This window comes from Malania oleifera, chromosome 9 (assembly GCF_029873635.1).
Source record: "Malania oleifera isolate guangnan ecotype guangnan chromosome 9, ASM2987363v1, whole genome shotgun sequence".
NCBI lineage: Eukaryota > Viridiplantae > Streptophyta > Magnoliopsida > Santalales > Ximeniaceae > Malania > Malania oleifera.
In genome coordinates this window covers 23,776,008-23,797,717 of record NC_080425.1, presented here as the reverse complement: position 1 = coordinate 23,797,717, position 21,710 = coordinate 23,776,008, and the positions used below count along the sequence as shown (strand labels likewise).

Genomic DNA, 21,710 nt, shown 5'->3' with positions numbered 1-21,710 from the left:
AATGATAATAACACTAATAATGATAATTATTATTTTTTTAACAAGTTATCACTTTGATTAACCTTAGCCAAATGTGGTTCCATTGTTTTCATTGCCAAGAACAATTTTACAATTTTTGAAAACACCCAATCATATGTGTTTTTGAGTATAAAAAATACATGATACAATCCCTTATTTCATTTTAAAAAACAACAATATGGATACTCGTTTTTGGATCTTTGACCAAATAGGTCCCCATCCTCCTTATTTTCCTTCTATTTTCTTCTTCTTATGTGTTTTTGAGTATAAAAAATACATGATACAATCCCTTGTTTCATTTTTAGAAAACGACAATATGGAAACTCATTTTTGGATCCTTGACCAAACGGGTCCCCATCCTCCTTATTTTCCTTCTATTTTCTTCTTCTTCTTATGTGTTTTCTTATAATCCTTGACTAAATGGGCCCTCGACCAATTCCCTAGTGTTCCAATGATCTAGGAAAGTGAAAACCTTGAGAAGGTAGAGGACCACTTGGATCAGCAACAAAAGATGAATGGAACTATTTTGACCCGAGCTCAAGCAGAAGAGGCAAGGAAAAGAGGTGGATAGATTGCCCAACCAAGAATATTTTCAAAAGCAGATATTACTGCCCCTTCCCACTAGGAATTTAATATGGGAAATAGAGGGGATAATTTTGAGAGATAGCTTTCCATGGACACTTTGAAGAACATCTAAATCTCAAATTAGTATCCCACCCATTCTCGTCTAATCCATACTCACTTTTAACAACTTTATGCCACAAGGAAGAATTCTCTAGCAGAAACCGCCAAAGCCATTTTGCCAAAAGAGCTGTGTTTCTAGAAACCAAATTTCCAAGACCCAAATACCCTCCAGTTTATACCTGCCCATCACTTCTCAACTTATACCTGGCCACCTATTCTTAACTTATTAGAGGATCCCTAAAGCCCACTACCACCAACCACATGAGTCCCTCATCATCTTCTCAATCTTGCTAGCTACCCCCACTGGAATCTTAAAAATAGAAAGAAAGTATAAACGGGGTACTAGAAAGACAAGCCTGGATGAGTGTAATTCTACCACCAAGAGAAAAAAAAAAGAACCTTTCTACTCATCTAGTCTCTTAGAAACCCTTTCCATAACAAGATCCCAGAAATTGACAGATCTAGGGTTACCCCCAAAGAAACCCCTAGATAGGACACTAGCCAATCTAAAAAAGGTACACCCACCTCCACAGACAGCTCCCTAATACTCTCATTAGGCATTTTGATAGCCGTGATACCATTCTTCCCCATCTTAATTTTAAGTTCATAAACAATTTTGAAAACATGGAGGAGACCCAAAATATTAAAAAACGAGGGTCTATGATCCTCTGAAAAAGAAGATAGTGTCATAAAAATTCTAAAGGTATGAGACCCTGACCCCCTCCCTCCCCACCTCCAAACCTTTTACTAAACCTCTACCCACAACTCTATCCACCATCCTACTTAACATAGAAGCCTCTAAAACAAACAAAAATGGGGAAAGAGGGTCACCTTGCCTATCATAGGCTTTCTTAAAATCCAACTTAAAAATGAGTCCCTTCTTCTTCCTTCTCCTAATATCCTCAACGGCCTCATTGACAACCAAAATGGCATCCATAATTTTCCTACCCGCACGACACACTCTAAGCCTTAAAGATAGACTTATCAAGCACCGCGCTCGACTTGTTAGCTAAAACTCTAGTGATGATTTTATAAACACTAGAAACTAAGCTAATTGGTCCCGAAGAACATCTAATTCCTAAATTAGCATCCCAATTAGTCACATGTATACCAAATTTACTTTAATGGCTCTATACCAGAGAGAGGAATCCTTTAAGGGAAAGTGCCATAATCATTTAGCCGAAGGAGCATTTTCTTTGGACATCAACTTACCAAGACCCAAACCCCGCTCCAACCTTGACCTACAAATAGTCTCCTAGCTAACAAGGTAATTTGTCTTATCCCCAACCCTCAACCAAAAGAAATTTGCATGATCTTCTCAATTTTACGAGTGACCCCCATTGGGATCTTAAAGACAGACAATTAATAAAGAGGGATACTAGCAAGACAATCCTGAATAAGACTAATGCAACCCCCTAAAGAAAATAATGCGCTTTTCCACCCATCCAACCATTGGATCCCAAAAAAACCACAAACCTAGAATTACCTCTCAATGGACACCTAGATAAGACAAGGGCCAATTGAAAAAGACGACACCTTGCTAACAAAGCCGACCCCTTGACCTACTACTAGATGTCAAATTGATGGCTGCTGTAACACTTTTTCCCAAATTGATTTTAAGCCCCAAAACCCTCTCAAATACTCTAAGAATAGTCAAAATATTCAAAAAAGAATTTGTATGATCTTGAATAAAAAACAGAGTATCATTGGCAAACTGAAGATGGGACACACATACCCCCTCTGTACCCACTTCTAGCCCTTTAACTAAGCCCTTATCAGCCACCCTCTCCACCATTCTACTAAAGCGATTGACAATCAAAATAAACAAAAAAAGAGAGATAATGGATCCCCTTGTCTAACCTCTTGATGATTTAAACCAAGATTTAGGTTCTCCATTCACAATAATTGAGAGAAAAGCATTAGACAAGAAACTCCTCATCCAAGTCCTCCACCTCTCCTTAAACCTTTTCTAGTCAACACCTTATCCAAAAAATTCCAGCTAACCCTATCATAAGATTTTTCAAAATCCAATTTGAAAAGAATGCCATTCTCCTTCCTACGAACCTCCTTTACAACCTCATTATCAACCAAAATAACATCGACAATCTGCTTACCCTTGGCAAAAGCACTTTGTGCCTTAGAAATAATATCATCTAACAGCGCATTCAACCTATTGGCTAGTAATTTAGCAATGATCTTATAACACACTAGTCACAAAACTAATAGGCCTAAAATCAGCAATCTTAAGATTTATTTCTCTTGGGCACCAAAGTGATGATAGTGGAATTAATGTTCTTGCTTAGAATTCCTTTACAATAAAATTCATTAAAGACCTTAAACAAATCCACCCTAACCACGTCCCAAAACTCTTGAAAAAAAGCCATATTAAACCCATCTCAAGCTGGAGCTGTATCCCTTTCCATCCCAAACACAGTTTCCTTAACTTCCTCCTCGTAAAAAGGCCTTTCATACCAACTTACATGATCCTTGGAAATGGGATTCCAATCTAAACCTTCAATCATAGGCCTATAGACTCATAGAAATCGTCCTTTGAATAAAGATTGGAAAATAAATTAGTAATCTCATTTGCAATCAAACGAGAATAAAAAATAATCTCACCTCCTCCCAAATCCAATTCCCTAATTGTTTGGAATGTATTTTTCATGAAACGGAGTTTCATGGCCACCGGATTTTGTTTGTTGTAATGTTTTGATTTTGATGAATTTTCTTTGTTCTAATGTAAATAGTATTTGAGCCCTTTGCTTATTGGTTGGGGAATTTACTTTTAAGCATGGTGAAGAAAAGTTGGCTTTGTTCGGATACCATGGAGCATTTCTTTTGAAGCTTTGGGGATTTTGGTGAATGAAGGGGCGTATGCTTTTGTTTGATTGTGCATTGTTTGCTATTGTTTGGTGCAATTTGTTGGACAAAATGCTAGTATTTTCTAGGATGATTTCCTTCCTTTCTGCCTATTATGGGAGAGAGTGGTATTCTTTGCTTCTCATGCTTTTGTTTTATTCTATTTCTTGATTCCTTCTAGTTTTGGTAGACATCTCGTCTTTATTTGTACTCTTCTTTCTTTCTTTGATATATTTATATATACATATTTTTGTAAAGATAACCTTTTTTATTTTTTTGAAAAAGTATACCATAAAGACTTGGAATAGTTTAACCATGGTGGTGCAACTGTGCAAGTCCTTCTAATCACTCTAGAGACTAGAGAGAAATGAAGGAAAATTCTATTGTAGAATTGTTCATTGATTTTCACATGACATGACAAAGGTTGGAAGAGATTTACCAATAAGCAAGTTTTGGCTAGTCCTCATGGAGACATAAATAAGCTTTTCTTATTTGGGATGACAATTGGAAAACAATTGTATTAGAGGAGTAGTTGTCAAATCAAGATTTAAATCGTGAATTGAAACTCCAATTTTGTGAATTGAGAATCGAGAATTGAATCGAATCATAAGATTCGGCACAATTTCCAAAATCAATTCTAAATGACATGCATATATTGATATATAAACAAGAAGCAAAATGGAAAAGTACATTTAAATTTTGGCAATAAAAAAATCATATTTCATCTTTATGTTTTCGTCAAGCAAATGAAAACTAAGAGAAATAGTGAAGAAATATGAGTAAAAAAAAATGAACTAAAACAAAAATATGCCGCTATGGAAACCCAGGAGAACATATGTTCTGCCATATATTGTAATTAGAAAATATCAAGCTTAAAATCCTTCTTTATTCGTATTCAACTTTATGCAAGTTTCTATTCTTTTTTCCTTGAAAATCCAAAATCACTAAATGAATAAATGACAATTAAGAACACCTGCCTTGGATATCAGCTTTTCCAATTTATTTGAGTTTCTTATGAATTTTTTGTATTTTTTCCTTATTTTCTCTTAATTTCTTGATTTTCTGCAGAGTTCTCTCTCTCTCTCTCTCTAGAGCTAAGGTTACAGCAAAAAAATTTATTGTATGTTGTTGTTTCTGGTATACATGGCTAGAAATGGATCAGGAGAGCAGTCCCTTCCTGGTTTCAGCATGTCTCCCTTCTGTTTTTTCCCCCACTCTCTATTTCTGCCCCAACTGCTATTTTCTTATGCTTTGACATGGGCTTTCTTAATTTCTTTTCATTTAAGCTCCTCCTACCACTAATAAATTAAATGATATTTCCAATATCAATTAACGTCACTTAATTAATGCACAACATGCTTAGTATAAACTCATTCAATACAAAAGCAGATGCAACAACCATGCAAATTATGAAAAAATTTAAATTTACCATGGCTTAAAGGGTATGGTTATTACTTATTACAGGGTGTTTCTTTGAATGAAATTTTTCTTTGTCTCGGAGGACATCTTGTTCTCCTGTTCTTGTACTTTCTTCTTCTTTTCTCAATGAATCTCTTTTTGTCTATCTAAAAAAATTTCTTTCTAAGAAGTTAAGAACTCTTTAGAGGAAGTTGTTACAGTTTTTCATTAGAGCTGAATTCCCTTTCCTTTAGCATAGAGTAATAAACAGTAAGTATGATAGTCAATAGGGTGGATAGGATGCTACAGTTTGTGCTAATGCTATTCATGCAAGTCTCTAGAATTTTATTACATAAATATCCTACTTTTTTTTTTTTTTTTTTCTCTTTCTTTCCTTTAGTCAGGTTTAAAGTGGGGATGGTGCTGTTACTTGACCCTGGGAAGATATGTGGGTAGGATTGCATGTTGCTTTTCCTCGTCTGTATCATCCCTTTGGCTTCATAATGTTTCTATTTCTATTTTTTTAGTGATTGATGGGGATTCCTTATCTTGGAAGTTTTAGCTTTTTAGGCATTGTAATGATTAGGGGGGGGGGGGGGGGACGAGGGTTTATCTTTAATTCTTAACTGACTTGATCCCTTTCACCGTTCTTCTTGAGGGATAGGAGACTTTGGTCTCTGAATGCTGCCCTCAAGTCTAGAATGGAATCAAATTTTAGGAATGGAATCACATTCATGCATTTGGTTTGTGGAATTAAGGACGGAATCGTATTCTAGTCAGAATATGATTTCTAGGAATGGAGGAATTGTGATTCCAATCCAAATGGGCTCGAATTGATTTTCATTCCATGGAATCAAACTCATTTTATAATAAAAAATATTCTAAAAGCGACAACAAATACTAATAATACTAATTATTATTACTATTATAATAAAAATAATAACTAATAATAATTGCAATAACAATAATATTTTTTTTATTATAAAAATAATAATATAAAAGGCCAAAATAATAATAATAATTATTTTAAGGATGATAATTATTAAAAAAATAATAACTAGTAATAATTATATAAAAATAATATTTATTATTGTAAAATAATAATAACAAAAACAATAATAATAAAAGAGGAAAAAATAATAATAATAATTTTAAAGATAATAATTATTTTAAAAATAATAAAAAATAGTAATAATAACAATTAAAAATAATAATTACACTAGTAATAATAAAAAAAGGGCAGCCTAGTGCACACAAATAATATTAATCACTATTATAAAAATAATAAGAAAATAATAATAGAAAAACAACAAGAAAGAATAATATTAATTGTTATTATTGTTATAAAAACAATAACGACTAATATTAATTGCAATTACAACAAAAACAACAAATAATAATAATAAGTATTGCTATTAACATAATAATAACAACAATAACAATAATAACAAAAAAAATGCGAAAATAATAATAATAATTATTATTTGAAGGACAGTAATTATTCTAAAAATAGTAAAAAAATAACTATAAAAACTAATAATAATTACAATGGAAATAATTTTTATTACTATAAAAATAATAATATAAAAAGGAACAATAGTAATAAAAAGGAAAAAATAATGAATATTATCATTTTTAAGGACAATAAATATTATAATTAATAATAAAAATAATAAGAACAACTAGTAATAATTACGGTGGAAAATATTTATCACTATAAAAATAATAATAGCAAAAAATAAAAATAAAAATAAAAAGGAAGTAATAATAATTATTAAAGATAATAAATAGTATAAAAAATAATAATAACAATAAAAATAATATTAACACTAATAAAATCATTATTATAAAATAAAAATAATAATATAAAATTAAATAATTATGCATTCGGGGTTCTTAGAAAAAAATGAATTATTTTTCATCCATTATAGAAGCCATTGAAGAATATCAAATGTTGGAAATAAATTGAAACTGGATTACTATGGTCGTTCCATTTACTACCAAATGCAGTAATTGCATTGCAAATGCAATTTCATTCCTGCCTTGATTCCATTCCTCCCTCGATTCCTTTCCTACTTCAATTTCATTCCATAAATCAAATGGTGGTTTAGTTCTCATTTAATTCGTTTGCCTTCTCATATTTCTCTTCCTTTGATGAAGTTTATTGGAAAAGCTGGAGTCCCTTTTATTTTAATGTTAGTGCATTTGTTTTGTTAGTGATCCTTAGCATTGTCTACACCAACAGTCTGCTGCAGATTAGAAATCCCCAAAGATCTTTCTCCTGGTATATGCATGTCCTTTATTTTTTTAGTGATGAGACCATTTCCTTCTTCCTGCATTGTCTTGTTTCTTGGTATATTGAGTGATTGCTCTCATCCTTGGTGCTTCTTGATTTGTGTGACATTTCTGATGGGTTGGATGCCACACTTAATTATTGTGTCCATGTTGTTGTTGCCATGAGTATTCTTGATTTAAGGGCTTAGTCCAGAGTGTACTAGCTCTGGAATGTTTTTCATCTCATCTTCTGCAATGGTTAAAGAGTTGATTGATTGGTTGCGGGAGGAAATGTGATTGATTGTGTGTTTTTTTAATGCCTAGTGCAGGTAGAGTTATTTTAATCAATTGAATGATTGGTAAATGGAGATGATGGAGGCTTTATTGTCCTTAATGTGTTTGGCAAACTTGGATAGGCTGAGAGGTGATCAGGTGGAAAGGAAGCCAGGTAGGACAAAATCTTGATGGTGGATCATTTTATTAGTAAAGAGTTGAAATTTCTAGCAGTTTCTGCTGTCTAATGGAAGGATGGAAACAGTTAATAATGTTCTCAGTAGTTGTAGGTTACTTCTCACTTAAGCAAAAAAGAAAGAAAAGGCAGCACAGTGCATGACCCTCCCACCAAAGTAGGGTGTGTGGAGGATCAGACAAACACAGTCTTGTCACTGCATGTTGAGAAGCTGTTTGTATGATTTTAACCCATGATGCCAAGGTTGCCATTGACTGACCTTTAGTGACTCACCCATGAATTTTACTTTTTTATTTTGTGACTGCATATTTTTGCCGCATTGCTAGGTCACTCGAGTAGCTCTTGAGGAGTTGGGGTCTGAAGATATTGTGCAATAAAAGACATCTCCTCTTTGTCTTGTGGGGATGGTGTGTGTGGAAAGAGTACAACTCATGATTTTTTGAACATGTTTAACTCTTTAACTTCCTGGGATGGAATTGAAGGACTTTGTCTTTTGTGTTGTCTTTGTATTTTTTATTTATTTTTGGCATAAATTGGGTGCTCCATTTGATTTTCCAAAGAAGGTGAGGGAAATTGGATGTTGTATCTTCATAAAGATAGTTGAAGCATTAAAATATATTTCCTCTGTCTTGTATGGCAAATCAAGATTTTTGAACATGATTAGTTCTTTAATTTCCTAGGATGGAGTTGAAGAACTTTGTCTTCCAAGTTGTCTCTTTATTTATTTATTTATTTTTTTGCCATATTTTGGGTGCTCCATTTAACTTTCCAAAGAAGAGGGAAATTGGATGTTGCTTCATATTTTAGTCATGAAGAAAGTTGAAGCATGACTTTAAACAGTTCTTTACTCACTGTACTTAGTTTACTTAGTTTTACTTTTTATTGAAACTTTTTTTATGTCTCTGAGATTATCTATGAAAATATTGCTTTTTCCCTACATATTCGTATATATTGAACAAGTACATTTAAATCATAAAAAAGTAAGATAGTTTTCTGCCATTTGTTTTTGTTTTTTGGTTTTTTTTTAATGAATTTCTTATCTTTCAAAATAGGTTGGAAAAAGGTGGAGACATTTGGTGTCACCCATTTTGTGGCCACCTCTTGCAGCACCACCACCTTTCCTGCCATGCCATCACACTGCCACATTTTCAACATGGCCAATCCACTAAGGGTAAGGTTTTTGACTAAAGTTCTTATTGTCATCAACATTTTTTATTTTATTTTATTGCCACCCTTCTTTTTGTGGTAAATGAAGCTGAAGATTTGGATTATTACTTTTCATTGAAATTTTTTTGTTATTTTCTTAGAGAGTTAATCATAATTCTATGTTAATGCAGGTTTCATCTTTCATTATTGATGACAGAGATTCATGCCTGCATGAAGTCAACTGAAACCCCACGGATGCTTCCACCTCCACCTGGAAGTTTCATAGATCGCGAAGAACTTATCCAGCATGTTGGGGATTTTTCCATATCCCAAGGATATGTGGTTACTATCAAGCAGTCAAAGAAGGACAAAGTTGTAGTCCTGGGCTGTGACAGAGGAGGTGTTTATCGTAACAGGCGTAAACCTCTTGATGGAACCTCTCCAGAGCAAGTTCGCAAAAGAAAGACAGGTTCTCGCCTTACAAATTGTCCCTTTGAAGTTGTGGGCAAAAAGGAAGATGGCTTGTGGGTACTTACAATAAAAAATGGGGAACACAACCATGATCCAATAAAAGACATTTCGGAACATCCTTCAGCTCGTCGCTTCACAGGTAGGGAAGTTTTGCTCGTTAAAGAGATGACAGAATCTGGTTTAAAACCACGCCAAATTCTAAAGAGGTTGAGGCAAAGCAATCCAGAGCTTTTATCAACACCAAAGCATGTGTACAATGTTAAAGCTAAGCTTCGACAGGGAAATTTGACAGGTCAAGATACTTGTATAGCATTACTCTCTCTCTCTCTCTCTCTATCTCCCCATTTTTAAAAAAAGAGTTTAATAAATGAATTATTTCATGTCAAGATATTTTCATTGGAGGCTATCCCCAATAAAATAAGTCTTATTGGAGTCTAGCTTACACTTTCTTAGTGAGCAATTAGAGGCTGTCAGGCTTAGACTTGAACATAAATCTGCGGTACAGCTCTTATCCTCAGTACAATATCATCAAACTTTATGAGGAAATTAGCAGGCTTCTTATCATGAGATTGTTGATTATGCAGTTTTTGTTAGTGGATGTGAGGGGTTGATTTAGTGTGAACATGGTTTGCAGAATACATTTTGTTTTTGTGGTCTAGGCTTGAGCTTACTATGGCATGAATACCTTGCTCAATGCTGTCCTCGTGGTAGCATGAACCATTTCTGTTGGAGGCTAATCTACGCAGTAGTTGCATGCATTGTTCATGAGGCTACCTTGTTTTCTTTGAAAAATTGACTTGGAAAGCTTCATTTTTCATGCACTAATATCAACAGCTTCTGGATTCAGCATTGCATTTTATGGGGAAGTAATAAAAGATAGGACGATAGCTCATGACTGTAGCACATGATATCCATACTCTTGTAATTTTTTTTTTTCCATTTCATGGATTGGATCTAGCACGTCAAGCACTGTAGTTAGAACTTGTATAACCTCTATTCAGTTGTTTTATTTTTGATTTGTGTTCACTGCAATGGGAAGATTGCTTGTTCCTGTGGAATAGGCCCTAGTTTGCCCTAGGTAAATGCTATTCTTTGCATTGTTTCAATTGATCCTAGTTTTCAAAGACATATGATTATCAATTTGAATTGAATGATTTGATTTGATTCAGATTATAATCTAGTTGGCAAATCGAAGCAAGCAAGAGTTGCTCATTAATCATATTCTGGATTCAGATCTTACATGCATGATTTAATAATGTTAAACCAAATCCAATATATTAAATTGGTTGTGTTCCGTCTAGCCGAAAAAAAGGAAAAAAAGGAAAGGTTTTGAGTCAAACCCAACTATTTAAATTTCACCATGTTTTAGCACAAAAAGCATTAAAATCTTTTCAAGTACACAGCATTTGTTTTTCAAGTATGCATAGAGATGCACGTACCTGTGCTTGGGCACACAATAATTCAATAATGAGCTTTATATTTCTTTTTTTTTTTAAACATTTTTTATTTGGTTTGTTTTACTTATAACATGTAACTTACAACTGATTTTTTTTTAATTTGCACTGAATCTTATGATTTGATTCACTATCAATTCTTGATTCACTGTTAATCTCAATTCAAAAACTATGCAATGAAGTATTGCATGCCCAAGCAAGGAGCTGGAGTTGTTATAAGATTATATCTGGCAATGTTGCTGTACTATAGAGGGGTTCTTGCTTTTGACTCTTCATTATTTTATGGTCAGTGGATTTTGTGTGCTTTAAATTAGCAGCAATAATTCCTTAGGACCCAGTTGCTATGTATTAGCCAAGTAGCGAGAGTTTGTATCGTTTTCTCTTCATGGTTTAAAATAAGTGGCTGTTTTGCAAATTACCAGCTCAAGGGTGTAAGGGATTGCATTAAATCCCGTTCTTCTTCTTCTTCTTCTTGTCATTTTAAATTTTTTAAAAAATTTATTTATGACATGACATTCCATCCTGCTGTTGCTATACTTTTCAGTATAAGCCCTAAAAAAATATTTGCAAATCAATCATATTGAGCCATTCATTTTCCGTGTGATCCTTGACTATTGCAGTGAGGAACTTCAAATCTTTGAGGCCTCAGAAGGCTGCTTCAGAAAACTCTCACCTCTCAAGAGTTTCTGAGCCATCTTGGAGGCAACGCAACCCTCCAGTAAGTTTAAATGTAACTCAACAGAATTCAACTGAAAAATTTCTGAAACACTTTCTGTAAGCTTGTGTGGAATGAAAAAAAGTATCATCTGTTAGGATTCATGCCCCTATCTCAATTTGGGTTGTGAATTTTTTTTTAGAAAAATGTTTATAAGTTATAATGGACTGAAATGCAATAATTAATGTGTCAGAGGGTTCCCAATCTTATTGGAGGTAAATTTGTTGATTCACAATCGTTTGCATCCATTGATGTTGTAAACCCAGTAAGTGCAGAAAATGCCCTAAAACTTTGTGATTGAATTTTAAATTTCCTACTTTTTTACTTTTCGGTGATCAAACTAGTGGTGTTTCTTTATGATTATACTATAATAAATTAATAGGCCACACAGACAGTGGTTTCTCAAGTCCCCATAACTACCAGTGAAGAGTTCAGGGCTGCTGTATTTGCAGCAAAACGGGCGTTTCCATCATGGCGAAACACACCTATTACTACCCGTTCGCGAATCATGTTCAAGCTTCAAGAGCTTATTCGAAGAGATATTGTAAGTGTTGGAGATTCCTTTGTAATATTGAATTCTTGATTTTGCAGTAGTTTTTTTTTAGATAAAATGATTTTTCTTTGATGTGAATCATAATAATTTCATTGCAGGATAAACTTGTGATGAATATTACTTCTGAACATGGAAAGACTTTGAAGGATGCATATGCTGATGTGTTTCGTGGGATTGGTTAGAATATATTATTTTGTTAATCATAAGATTAGGTGGTAACTGTGGCCACTGGTCAATTGGTGTCAATCAGGCTTATAGTTTTGGATTCTTTCTTGCAGAGGCTGTTGAACATGCTTGTGGAATGGCAAATCTGCAGAGGGGGGAGTTTGTTTCAAATGTATCCAATGGCATTGATACCTACACCATTAGAGAGCCACTTGGTGTTTGCATTGGGATTTGTTCTTTCAACTTCCCAGCAATGATTCCTTTGTGGGTATGCTTGCTTTACTTTTCCATTACTGTAGTCTTCTTCCTTTTGTCTTTCTAGTGTATAATTTCAATCTGAGTGGTTTATTCTGATGGTAGATAACCCATTGTATTTATGATTTTGAGTTTGGAAAATAAATAGCAAAAGTTTTAATCAGATGGAATTAGAGAGATTTCTAATTCCCTTATGAATATCTTCTAACAAAAGTTTTAATCAGATGGGATTAGGGAGCTTTCTAATTCCCATATGAATATCTTCTTGTTTTACCTTATTGCATGCTTAACTACAGGGTTCCATACATGTTTCATCAGTAAGTACAAAAAAAAAAAAAAAGGTAAGAAGTGTCTTAAATGTCATATGATATTTATGCAGATGTTCCCAATTGCAATTACATGTGGTAACACCTTTATTCTAAAGCCGTCAGAGATAGCTCCAGGTGATTGTTATCTTCTTCCTAGTATTGTGGCCCATGTGTTTAATAGCACCATCTCCTTCCAAATGCTATGAATCCTCTGTATATGAAATCATGGAGCAGGGTTACGAATGTTTTTACCTTAGATGTCATGTTAATAAAGGTGGATGGTTTATTCACTCATGTTTAGTATGCATGGTTTATGAAGCATTTGGGAATGAGAACTATCGATTGCAATTCATTTCCATGCTTGTGACTGCATTTCTCTTTGGACCAGATCGGTGACCTTTCCTGCGATTTTCTTTTATGTATCAATTACCTACTCCTGGGCCCAGGGAGTGGTGAAGGAAAGTTAGATCTAGCTAGAATGCATGCACTTGTTGGTCCATAAGCTATGAAGCATTGGCATGTCCAACACATTTCAAACATGAAACCAAGTTCAACATGTCTATGACATGCATGCAACACATCTGTGTGTTGAAATAAAAAACTATAAAATTTGAGACTAATATAGAATGGACAAACAATAACATTAGAATGAAAAATCTTAGGCTCTGTGCAATTTTCAAATGATGATCCTTTCTTTGTAAAAATACAGAATTGTTGATCTAAAAAGTTGAGACTTAAAACTTTTTTTAAAAAATTTCCTTAAAAGCTTCTCAAGAAGCATGTAAGGGAAGCTTCTTGACAAAAAAATCAATTATTGCTGAATCTTGTTTAAGGATTGTACAGTTGAGCATAGGGGGTGTGGGTCACTTGGTCCAATTGGCTTTGCTTGAGCACAATTATAATATATAAATATATAAAAATTTTCTATTAAATATTATGCATATATTCTAACTATGCCTGTGATGCACTTAATGTACTAATCTTTTCATTTCACACACAGTGGGTCCTAAGCCTGGGTAAAGGAGGATGGTTGCTTTAGGTAGCAAACAACCAACATAAAACTTGTCAGATCATTATGATATGAATCCTTACTGGCTATATGCTGGGGTGCCCACTACGAGTGACGTGTTGCACTTATACCACCACGGTGTAGCGAAAAGTGGGCAAGGGTGGGCTAGGTTGTTGTCCCGAAGCGATGCCCCATGTTGGCACTCTCGGGTATGGTGTCAAATATGCGATGGTTCCTGCATCATTCTGGATGTGGGCGGGTAAAGAAGTTAGTTCAAAAGATTAGGATTAAATTAGCAATTTGGAATATAGGGATTCTTACGGGTAAAAGCATGGAAATTGTGGACACAATGATTGGAAAAAAAAATTAATCTAATTTGCCTTAAAGAAACTAAGTGGGTGGGGGAGAAAGTTAGAGAAATTGAAAGATTAGGATTTAAACTTTGGTACATTGGAAAAGAAAAACATAAGAATGAGCTAAGAATTATTGTGGACAAAAACTTAAAAGATAGCATTATAGATGTCAAAAGAGTAGGAGATAGAATTATAAAAATCAAGATGGTGAGATGGTCTTAGGCGGAAAGATAATAAATGTCATTAGTGCTTCTGCTCCTCAAGTAATCTTAGCAGAAAACCTTAAGAGACAATTTTAGGAAGATATGTATAGTATCTTATAAGGCATACCGGGGACTGAAAAAATATTCATAGAAATGGACATGTTGGAAGGGATATTAAAGGTTATGTGAGGATACATGGGTCGTGGAGCATATGGATATGGAGGCAAAAATGAGCCTTGGGAGATGATCTTGGACTTTGCCATATGATTTTATTGCAATGAATACTTACTTTAAGAGGAGAGAAGAACACTTAATAACCTTCAAAAGTGGACAGCATAAAAGTCAAATAGATTTTTTTCTTAACTAAGAGGGTAGGTCGTTTATCGTGTAAGGATTGTAAGGTTATTCTAGGTGAAAGCTTAACCATACGACATAAGAGTTTTAGTGTTAGATATATTTATTAAAAAATGGAAGAGAAAGGATAAAATAAACTAGTGTAAGAGAACTAGGTGGTGGAACCTAAAGGGAGAAAATATAATATAATTTAAAGATAAAATGATCAAAGATGGTGATTGGACTATAGAAGACGGTGTAGATAGCAAGAGGAAGATTCTCGAATAGCAAAGAAAGTTGGTGGTGTCGGATCAAGATGTCCAAAAGGTTGTAAAGACAAAGAATTTGTTATAAAACATGGCAAAATGTAGAAGCATGGAAAACTTTGAAAAGTATAAAGAGGTGAGAAAAGATGCAAAAAATGCCGTTAGTGAAGCTAAATTTGGGCATGTTGGGTAGAACTTGTTCATGCCCGGCCCCCACTTGATCTGGCGGACAAACTGCTTGGATTTAAGGGAGGCCAGATCTCATTGCCGTTACTGGAGTTTAAATAAACTATCTGATGCTAAACATGGAGGCAATACTGATTCTCTTTGCTATTACGTAACCATAAAGAAACCATGGTAATGTCCTGCTGAGATTGCTTGAAATTAATTATAATCTGCAATTGTGTTTCATATATATATATATATATATATATATTTTAAATATATAATACTAAACTGTCACGTGTGCGGCAGCTGATTGCATGCAAAAATTTTGTGTAAAATATTTTTATAATTCTTAAGAAATTTTATATATTTTTTAAAAAATGAATTAATAATATATTGTCATAATTGAGTGTACAAATATTAAAGTATTAGTATTCAAAGTTATTTATAAACAAATTATATTTTGCTTAAAACTTTAAAACATAGACATGAGTTACAATAATGACATGCACCAGTAACAGCCATGTGATCTATATACTGCTTGAAGGAGAGCCTAGGCGCAACAGTAAATTTGTCACCGTGTGACCTAGAGGTCATGGGTTCGAGGTGTGGAAACAACCTCTTGCAAAGAATGCAAGGTAAGGCTGCATACTATAGATCCATTGTGGCAGCCCTTCTCTGGACCCTGCATATGCGGGAGCTTTGTGTGCTGGGCTCCCTTTTTTTTTTTTTATTTTTTTAATATCTATATATTGCTTGTTTATGTTTTTTCTTAACCAAATAGAATTTCTTCCTTTAGATTCAAGAGTTAACTTATCTAAAACAGACCGTCTAAAAGTTGTTTTATATAATTTTGGTTGAATTTACTTTATTTTAGGAATGTTTTGTCTCATTTTTAAATTATAAAGATATTTTTGTACAAAAAATGATTTACATTTTCATATATTGTGTAAATATGTTAGTTTATTTTGTTTTAACCAAATGGAGTTTCGCTCCTTAGGTTCATTCAAACATTAACTTATTTAAAATAGACTATCTAAATGTAGTTTTATTAATTTTCGGTTGCATCTACTTTCTTTTAGGAATGTTTTGTCTTATTTTTAAAATATAAGGATATTTTTATCCATAAAATGATTTACTATATGTATATAAATATAAATTTTCCCATTTTTTGGGCCCTTATTTTGGTCTTTAAATTCAATGAAAATATTCTTGAGTTACTTTTGTGGTTATGCAAAATATGTGTTTGTTGTTTGCGAGTTTGATCATTTTATTTACAATTGTATTTGGAGAATACTTGAAAGTATGTTCTGATAATCATTTCCCTCAGTAATTAACAATTTTTACTGCTTAATTAGTGTTTTTTTTTTTTTTTTTCATTTCTTTACTGATTTATTTTCACATTTGGTTGATATTATGTTTATACGTCTACATTATTTAGTTATATAATTTTAATATATGCATCCATCCTGTGTCATGTGCTGCATTTCTTGATTTCTATGCTGTTTTTTTTTTTTTCGTCTGCATTGTGTTGTGTTCTGTGTCACATGTCTGTGTCTGCTTCATAGCTACTTGCTATTTGTCCTCTTCCTGCCTCCCCCCTAGATTCGTTTTATTGAGCTGTTGTGGATTGAAGGAGCTTATTCTCAATCGTTCGTTGGATGTCATAATGAAGAATGACTTGGCTAATCTTCAGACTACTATGCATCTGTGTTTATCAGCACAGAAAGTCCATTATTCTTTGTTCATCATCTCATGTCAAAACCTATTTGTTTGGGGATATTATGCAGGTCCTTGTTTGATTTTACAAAGAATATTCATGGAGGACGAGAAAACATCTGTAAATCAGAAGGAAAAAAAGCAAAAACAAAAAAAAACCAATTCTTGAAGGAAAATATAAAAATCAGGCAACAAAGCCAACTGATTGTGCTGAATATCAGAGGCGTCCACTTACCCAAAACATGTGTAAATTGCATGGTTGATAGCCAAACTTTGCTCATAGTCTTGTTTTGGTCACCCAATTTTAATTTGTTTCAGTTGAATCACTTGACTAACAAATATCTTGCAATTTCACTTTTATGTTATGGATTGTCTAATTAATTAATGGACAGGATGACATGGAGCTGCATCACCCCCTACTCAGCTCCTGCCCCCACATTTCTCTCCTTCATGCTCCCCAACGAATCAATTGTGGAGCCAAACCTATCCTTGTGTTCTTGTTCATGCTGGAGTTCTTGAGGCTGAAGATGTTGATAGCAGCCTCATTGAGGTAGCCGCTGGTGGTCTCCAACTTGAGCTTGTATGTGCAGTCTTCAGATTAAATGGAGTTGCCAGGAATGATGTCGCCAAGGGTCATAACCTGTGAGAACAACTAAATCATGCTTGAAGGAAAGAGAGAGAGAGAGAGATAGATAGAGATATCTATCTTTCTATCTATCTATCTGGCCTGCCTTGTTTGGATAGTGATATGATTAGCTGGTTGTGTTGTGGACTTGAAATGGGACTGCTTGTTGATGTCATACTCTCTCTGTCTATGTAGCCTGCCTTGTTTGGATATTGGTATGAATCGTATGATCATCTGGTTGTGTTGTGGACTTGATGTGTGTTGTAGGCAAGAAAGGTGCTCTTGTGGTTTATAGTATAGGAATCTAAATCAAATCAGAGTTGGGATCCTAAAAATATGACATCTTAATTAATTCTTAGGGACAAGTAAGCTGTAAGGACTACAAATCTTATTTAATTCATATTTTCATTTGGACAGAGAGACAGTAACATAAGTCAATAAGTTGGTCCAGGTTAGAACCACAAAAAAAACATTTTGGCAACAGCCAAAAACTCGGATTTCTAAATGGTTTTGAAGGCTGGCAAAGTCAGCAAGCAATGAGCTCTTCTGGAGAAGTCATTTCGTAACAGGTCACTGGCTGCACTTGCATAGCCATGTGTGTTATACTAACATTATTTTACGGGGCTCCAAATCATATGGATATGTTAATACTTGCCAAATACAAAATTTTTTTTGAAGAATGAATCAAATGATGATGCATATTCATAACACTGATCTCAAAGAATTTTTTTTTTTTTTTGAAATTATATCCTCGGAATATATAATGAATGTTGTATTGATGGGCTTAACTATATGGTAGCAGAGTGGTTGCCTGGAGCAGTAATGTCAGTGTTGTTCTTGGTGGAATTGAATGGATTTCGCAGGTGGGGGGTTCTTCTCCATTGGTGAAGGTTCTTTTGTCTGTGGTTCATGCCAAAAAATAATTAGGTTGGGTTTATCTCTATTGAGGGGTGGTTTGTTGGGGAGGTTGGAGAACAGAAAAGTGGGTGCTGGTTGCTGTGTTGGGGGTGAGCCCCATGTATTCTGTCCTTAATGGAAAAGTGAAATTGTAACATATTTGTTAAAAGTGCATTCTCAAAAAATATGAGCAAGTCTCTCAAGCCAAAGTCTTATAAAATGACAAAAGCAGAACACTGCCACAAAGTCCTTGTGCTTCAATAAGCAGAAAAGCCTCCAAAGAATTAAGACATGCGTAACACTCTCCTAATGGGTTGAAAAGTTTGATCTGTAAACACAAAGCAATAGAGAAAAAGATGAGCATGATCCTTAGCTGCTGACATAACAAATAACACATGTGAGAGATAGAGTTGTAAAGCTCTTCTAATCTGCAACATATTGCTTGTATTAAATCTATAAGAATAGCCTTCCACACCAAAGCCTTTACCATTGAAAGAATCTTAGCTTTTCATCATGGTCTTAAATTTCTATGAAATTGTCCAAAGTGAACCCTACAATCATTTCCAACTTTATATTTGGTGCAATGAAAGACAAAAGCAGATACTGCAAAATGAATTTCCTTAGGCTAATGTGAAACTCTAGTTGCAATATTAGTACCAGTAAATCACTTGCAGATCAAATTTACTATTTCAAAGAGAATTAGTTTCCGAAGGATAATAGCCTATTTAAAAACTAAATTACCAAGACCCACCCTCTCATCCTTTGACCTACACATAGCCTCCCAACTCTCAAGATGATCCCTTCTCTTACCCATCCTTTTCCAAAGAAAATCTCTCTTACTTCTCAGCGACCTATTAAGCTACCACCATTGGAACCTTTAAAAAAAAACAGAATTAGAGGGGAATCAAGGAAAAACACACCTGGACTAATGTAATACAACCTCCCAAAGAAAAAAAGAGGACTCTTCCACCCATCAAGACATTTAGAAACCTTAGCAATCACTGGTTCCCAAAGCCTCACAAAATGAGGATTGCCACCTAATGGAACCCCAAATTAGTCAGAGGCCACAGTGAGATCCCACAACCAGCAAGAGCAGAGCATGTGGACGATTTTAAAGGAACAGTTGGTGACAACCATTACATGAAAGGTTTCTTGAGAGCTAGCCTGAAAATCGTTTCAGTTATTTCTCGTTCATCTAATATATTATATATGGTGGTCACTAGATGTTGTTCTTGAATTTCCTTGTGATCATGTGATCTCCTTGGATGCATTCTTTTTTCCTCTACTTTGGTTAACTGATTTTAATGTGTTTGGCCTTTAGTTTTCGTGCTTAAGTGAAAATGATATTTTATTTGGTGTTTTTCAGGAGCTTCTATGATACTTGGTGAATTAGCAGTAGAGGCTGGGCTGCCTAATGGTGTTTTAAATATTGTTCATGGCACCAATGTAAGCTCTGATTTCAACAATTGTTTGTGCGGTCTTGTTTACTTCACTGGTTTACTTTCTATTATTATGATAAAAAATGCACATATGGGTTAATATATGTCATTTCCATTTGAATATTAGTTCTAATTTCTGAGTTACTTTATGATTTATGTTGTATGCTCTGTGTCCTTGTCTTCACTCGAATTTTTTTTCTCCCAGTTCTTTATCTCAAGACCTGGTCTATCTATGGTTAACAAAGTAGCTGACATTTTCATCTGTGAAGAATTTTTTTTTTCAATTTCTTATGTATGTTTTTAAAAACTTTTGGGCAGGACATTGTTACTATTCTTTGTGATGATGATGATATTAAAGCTATGTCGTTTGTTGGTTCAAGTACGGTAAGTCATCAGTGTTTAATTATTAATGCTGAATATTAGATGATGCACTGGTGTATGTGGGTGCTTATAGATTTAGTTAATAATCATGATTGTTCTTTTTATAAGAATTCTGTAGAATTTGCCATTGTTTGGTAATATTTATTTGAAGGTGTCTAATGACTATATGTTTCTATTCCAATGCTGCTGCTTCCAATCAGGCTTTCGAGCCCCATAAATTAAATCTATTAATTGATGATGACTTAACTGCTTTACCATATGAGGATTAGTCTTGAACTGGGGATGTATTTGTTGATAGTGTGAAAAATTACAGGTCTGTGGGGACTTACTCTTGATGCTCGAAATGGTTGTTGATTGATGGAGTCGAAGTTTTAGCTTTTAGGAGAAAACAATGAAAAAAAGAGTTTTTTTTTTTTTTTTTGTGTGTGTGTGGTTCTTTCATAAAATTTGTATTAAGAAAAAGATGCGCAATTAGTTTGTGGCTGAGACAAGGAGACTAGTTCAGACTGAAAGATCGTATATTTTTAGGACTAGGTTATCAGATGGGAAGGATTAGCCATTCACCTTGCACAAATTAGTCTGTTGGGTTGGATTGTCTTATTAATCTATAAGATTGATCAGTCAAAATGAAATGGGGACATTCAGTTTTTCAAGAATCAGGCTTGTGCTTGGTATGAAATCCCAAGCAGCCTGTGTACCTTCTTTTGAATGAGGGAGTAAATCCCATTTAATTCATCCAAGGGACAAAAATCATATTTCTAGGAAGGAAAATCATGAAAAGACATGTTAAAAGGAAGAAAAATTGGATAATTGTTGAAGCTTAGGAGATAGGGCAGCTATTTCCATTGGCTATTCAGTTAATGAAGGCCCTAAATCAATTGCAAGTATTTTTTGTTACCTCTTCTCCTATAACCCTATATTCTCTGAAGCCATCCTCTTACAGCTCCTAGATTGAGTCATCTCTTCAGAAAAAGGGAGAACATTTTATACCTTGGGAAGGAACATATTAGGTCTAGCACTTAAAACTCCATAGGCTCCACCTTTCCAGATGACCATATTTATCCCTTGTCAAGTGACTACCAGATGCACCTATGCTCACAATGAACCGTTTTTTGAACTAATAAGGATTTAATGATGATATTTTACTATTTTATATTATAAAATGTTTCAAAAGAAAGGGCGTCCCAGGCCACAAGGCTCCTCGCTTTGTGAGGGTAGGGGAGGGTTATCACAGAGAATGCAGCCTTACCCCTGCTTTATGCAGAGAGGTTGCTTCCTTGGAATCGAACCCATGACCAACCAGTCACAAAGGAGCAACCTTACTGTTGACCCAAGGCCCGCCCTCATAAAATGTTTCAAACTCAATTTCAAGTTTTAAGACCACTTTGAGTCCAACAATGAAGCATATTGTGAATGATCCTTTCAAATACCCGAGTGAACCTCTTAGTTGCATAATTTCATCTAAAGCACAATAACATTTTGGGGGTGAATAAGGATTGTTGAAATCAGGATCACCATAAGATAGCTTGGGGGTTAGCTTGTCAGATCATA

The 21,710-nt window shown here is 34.2% G+C and overlaps 1 protein-coding gene across 9 annotated transcripts in view; it reads left to right on the top strand.

The window, feature by feature from the left end:
• LOC131164783 (methylmalonate-semialdehyde dehydrogenase [acylating], mitochondrial-like) overlaps window positions 1-21,710 on the top strand; it is a 119,731-nt gene that overhangs the window by 29,663 nt on the left and 68,358 nt on the right. For 4 of the 9 annotated variants that reach the window (XM_058122227.1, XM_058122225.1, XM_058122228.1 and 1 more), the window contains exons 2-11: window positions 8,755-8,873; window positions 9,040-9,611; window positions 11,394-11,491; window positions 11,682-11,753; window positions 11,871-12,032; window positions 12,140-12,218; window positions 12,320-12,474; window positions 12,841-12,904; window positions 19,706-19,785; window positions 20,097-20,162. In XM_058122227.1, coding sequence (XP_057978210.1) covers window positions 9,059-9,611; window positions 11,394-11,491; window positions 11,682-11,753; window positions 11,871-12,032; window positions 12,140-12,218; window positions 12,320-12,474; window positions 12,841-12,904; window positions 19,706-19,785; window positions 20,097-20,162 — 1,329 coding nt within the window. In that variant the 5' untranslated portion in view covers window positions 8,755-8,873; window positions 9,040-9,058. Of the gene's footprint in view, window positions 1-8,754; window positions 8,874-9,039; window positions 9,612-11,393; window positions 11,504-11,681; window positions 11,754-11,870; window positions 12,033-12,139; window positions 12,219-12,319; window positions 12,475-12,840; window positions 12,905-19,705; window positions 19,786-20,096; window positions 20,163-21,710 lie in introns of all 9 variants that reach the window. The other 5 variants (XM_058122222.1, XM_058122229.1, XM_058122226.1 and 2 more) reach the window with 2 other exon arrangements.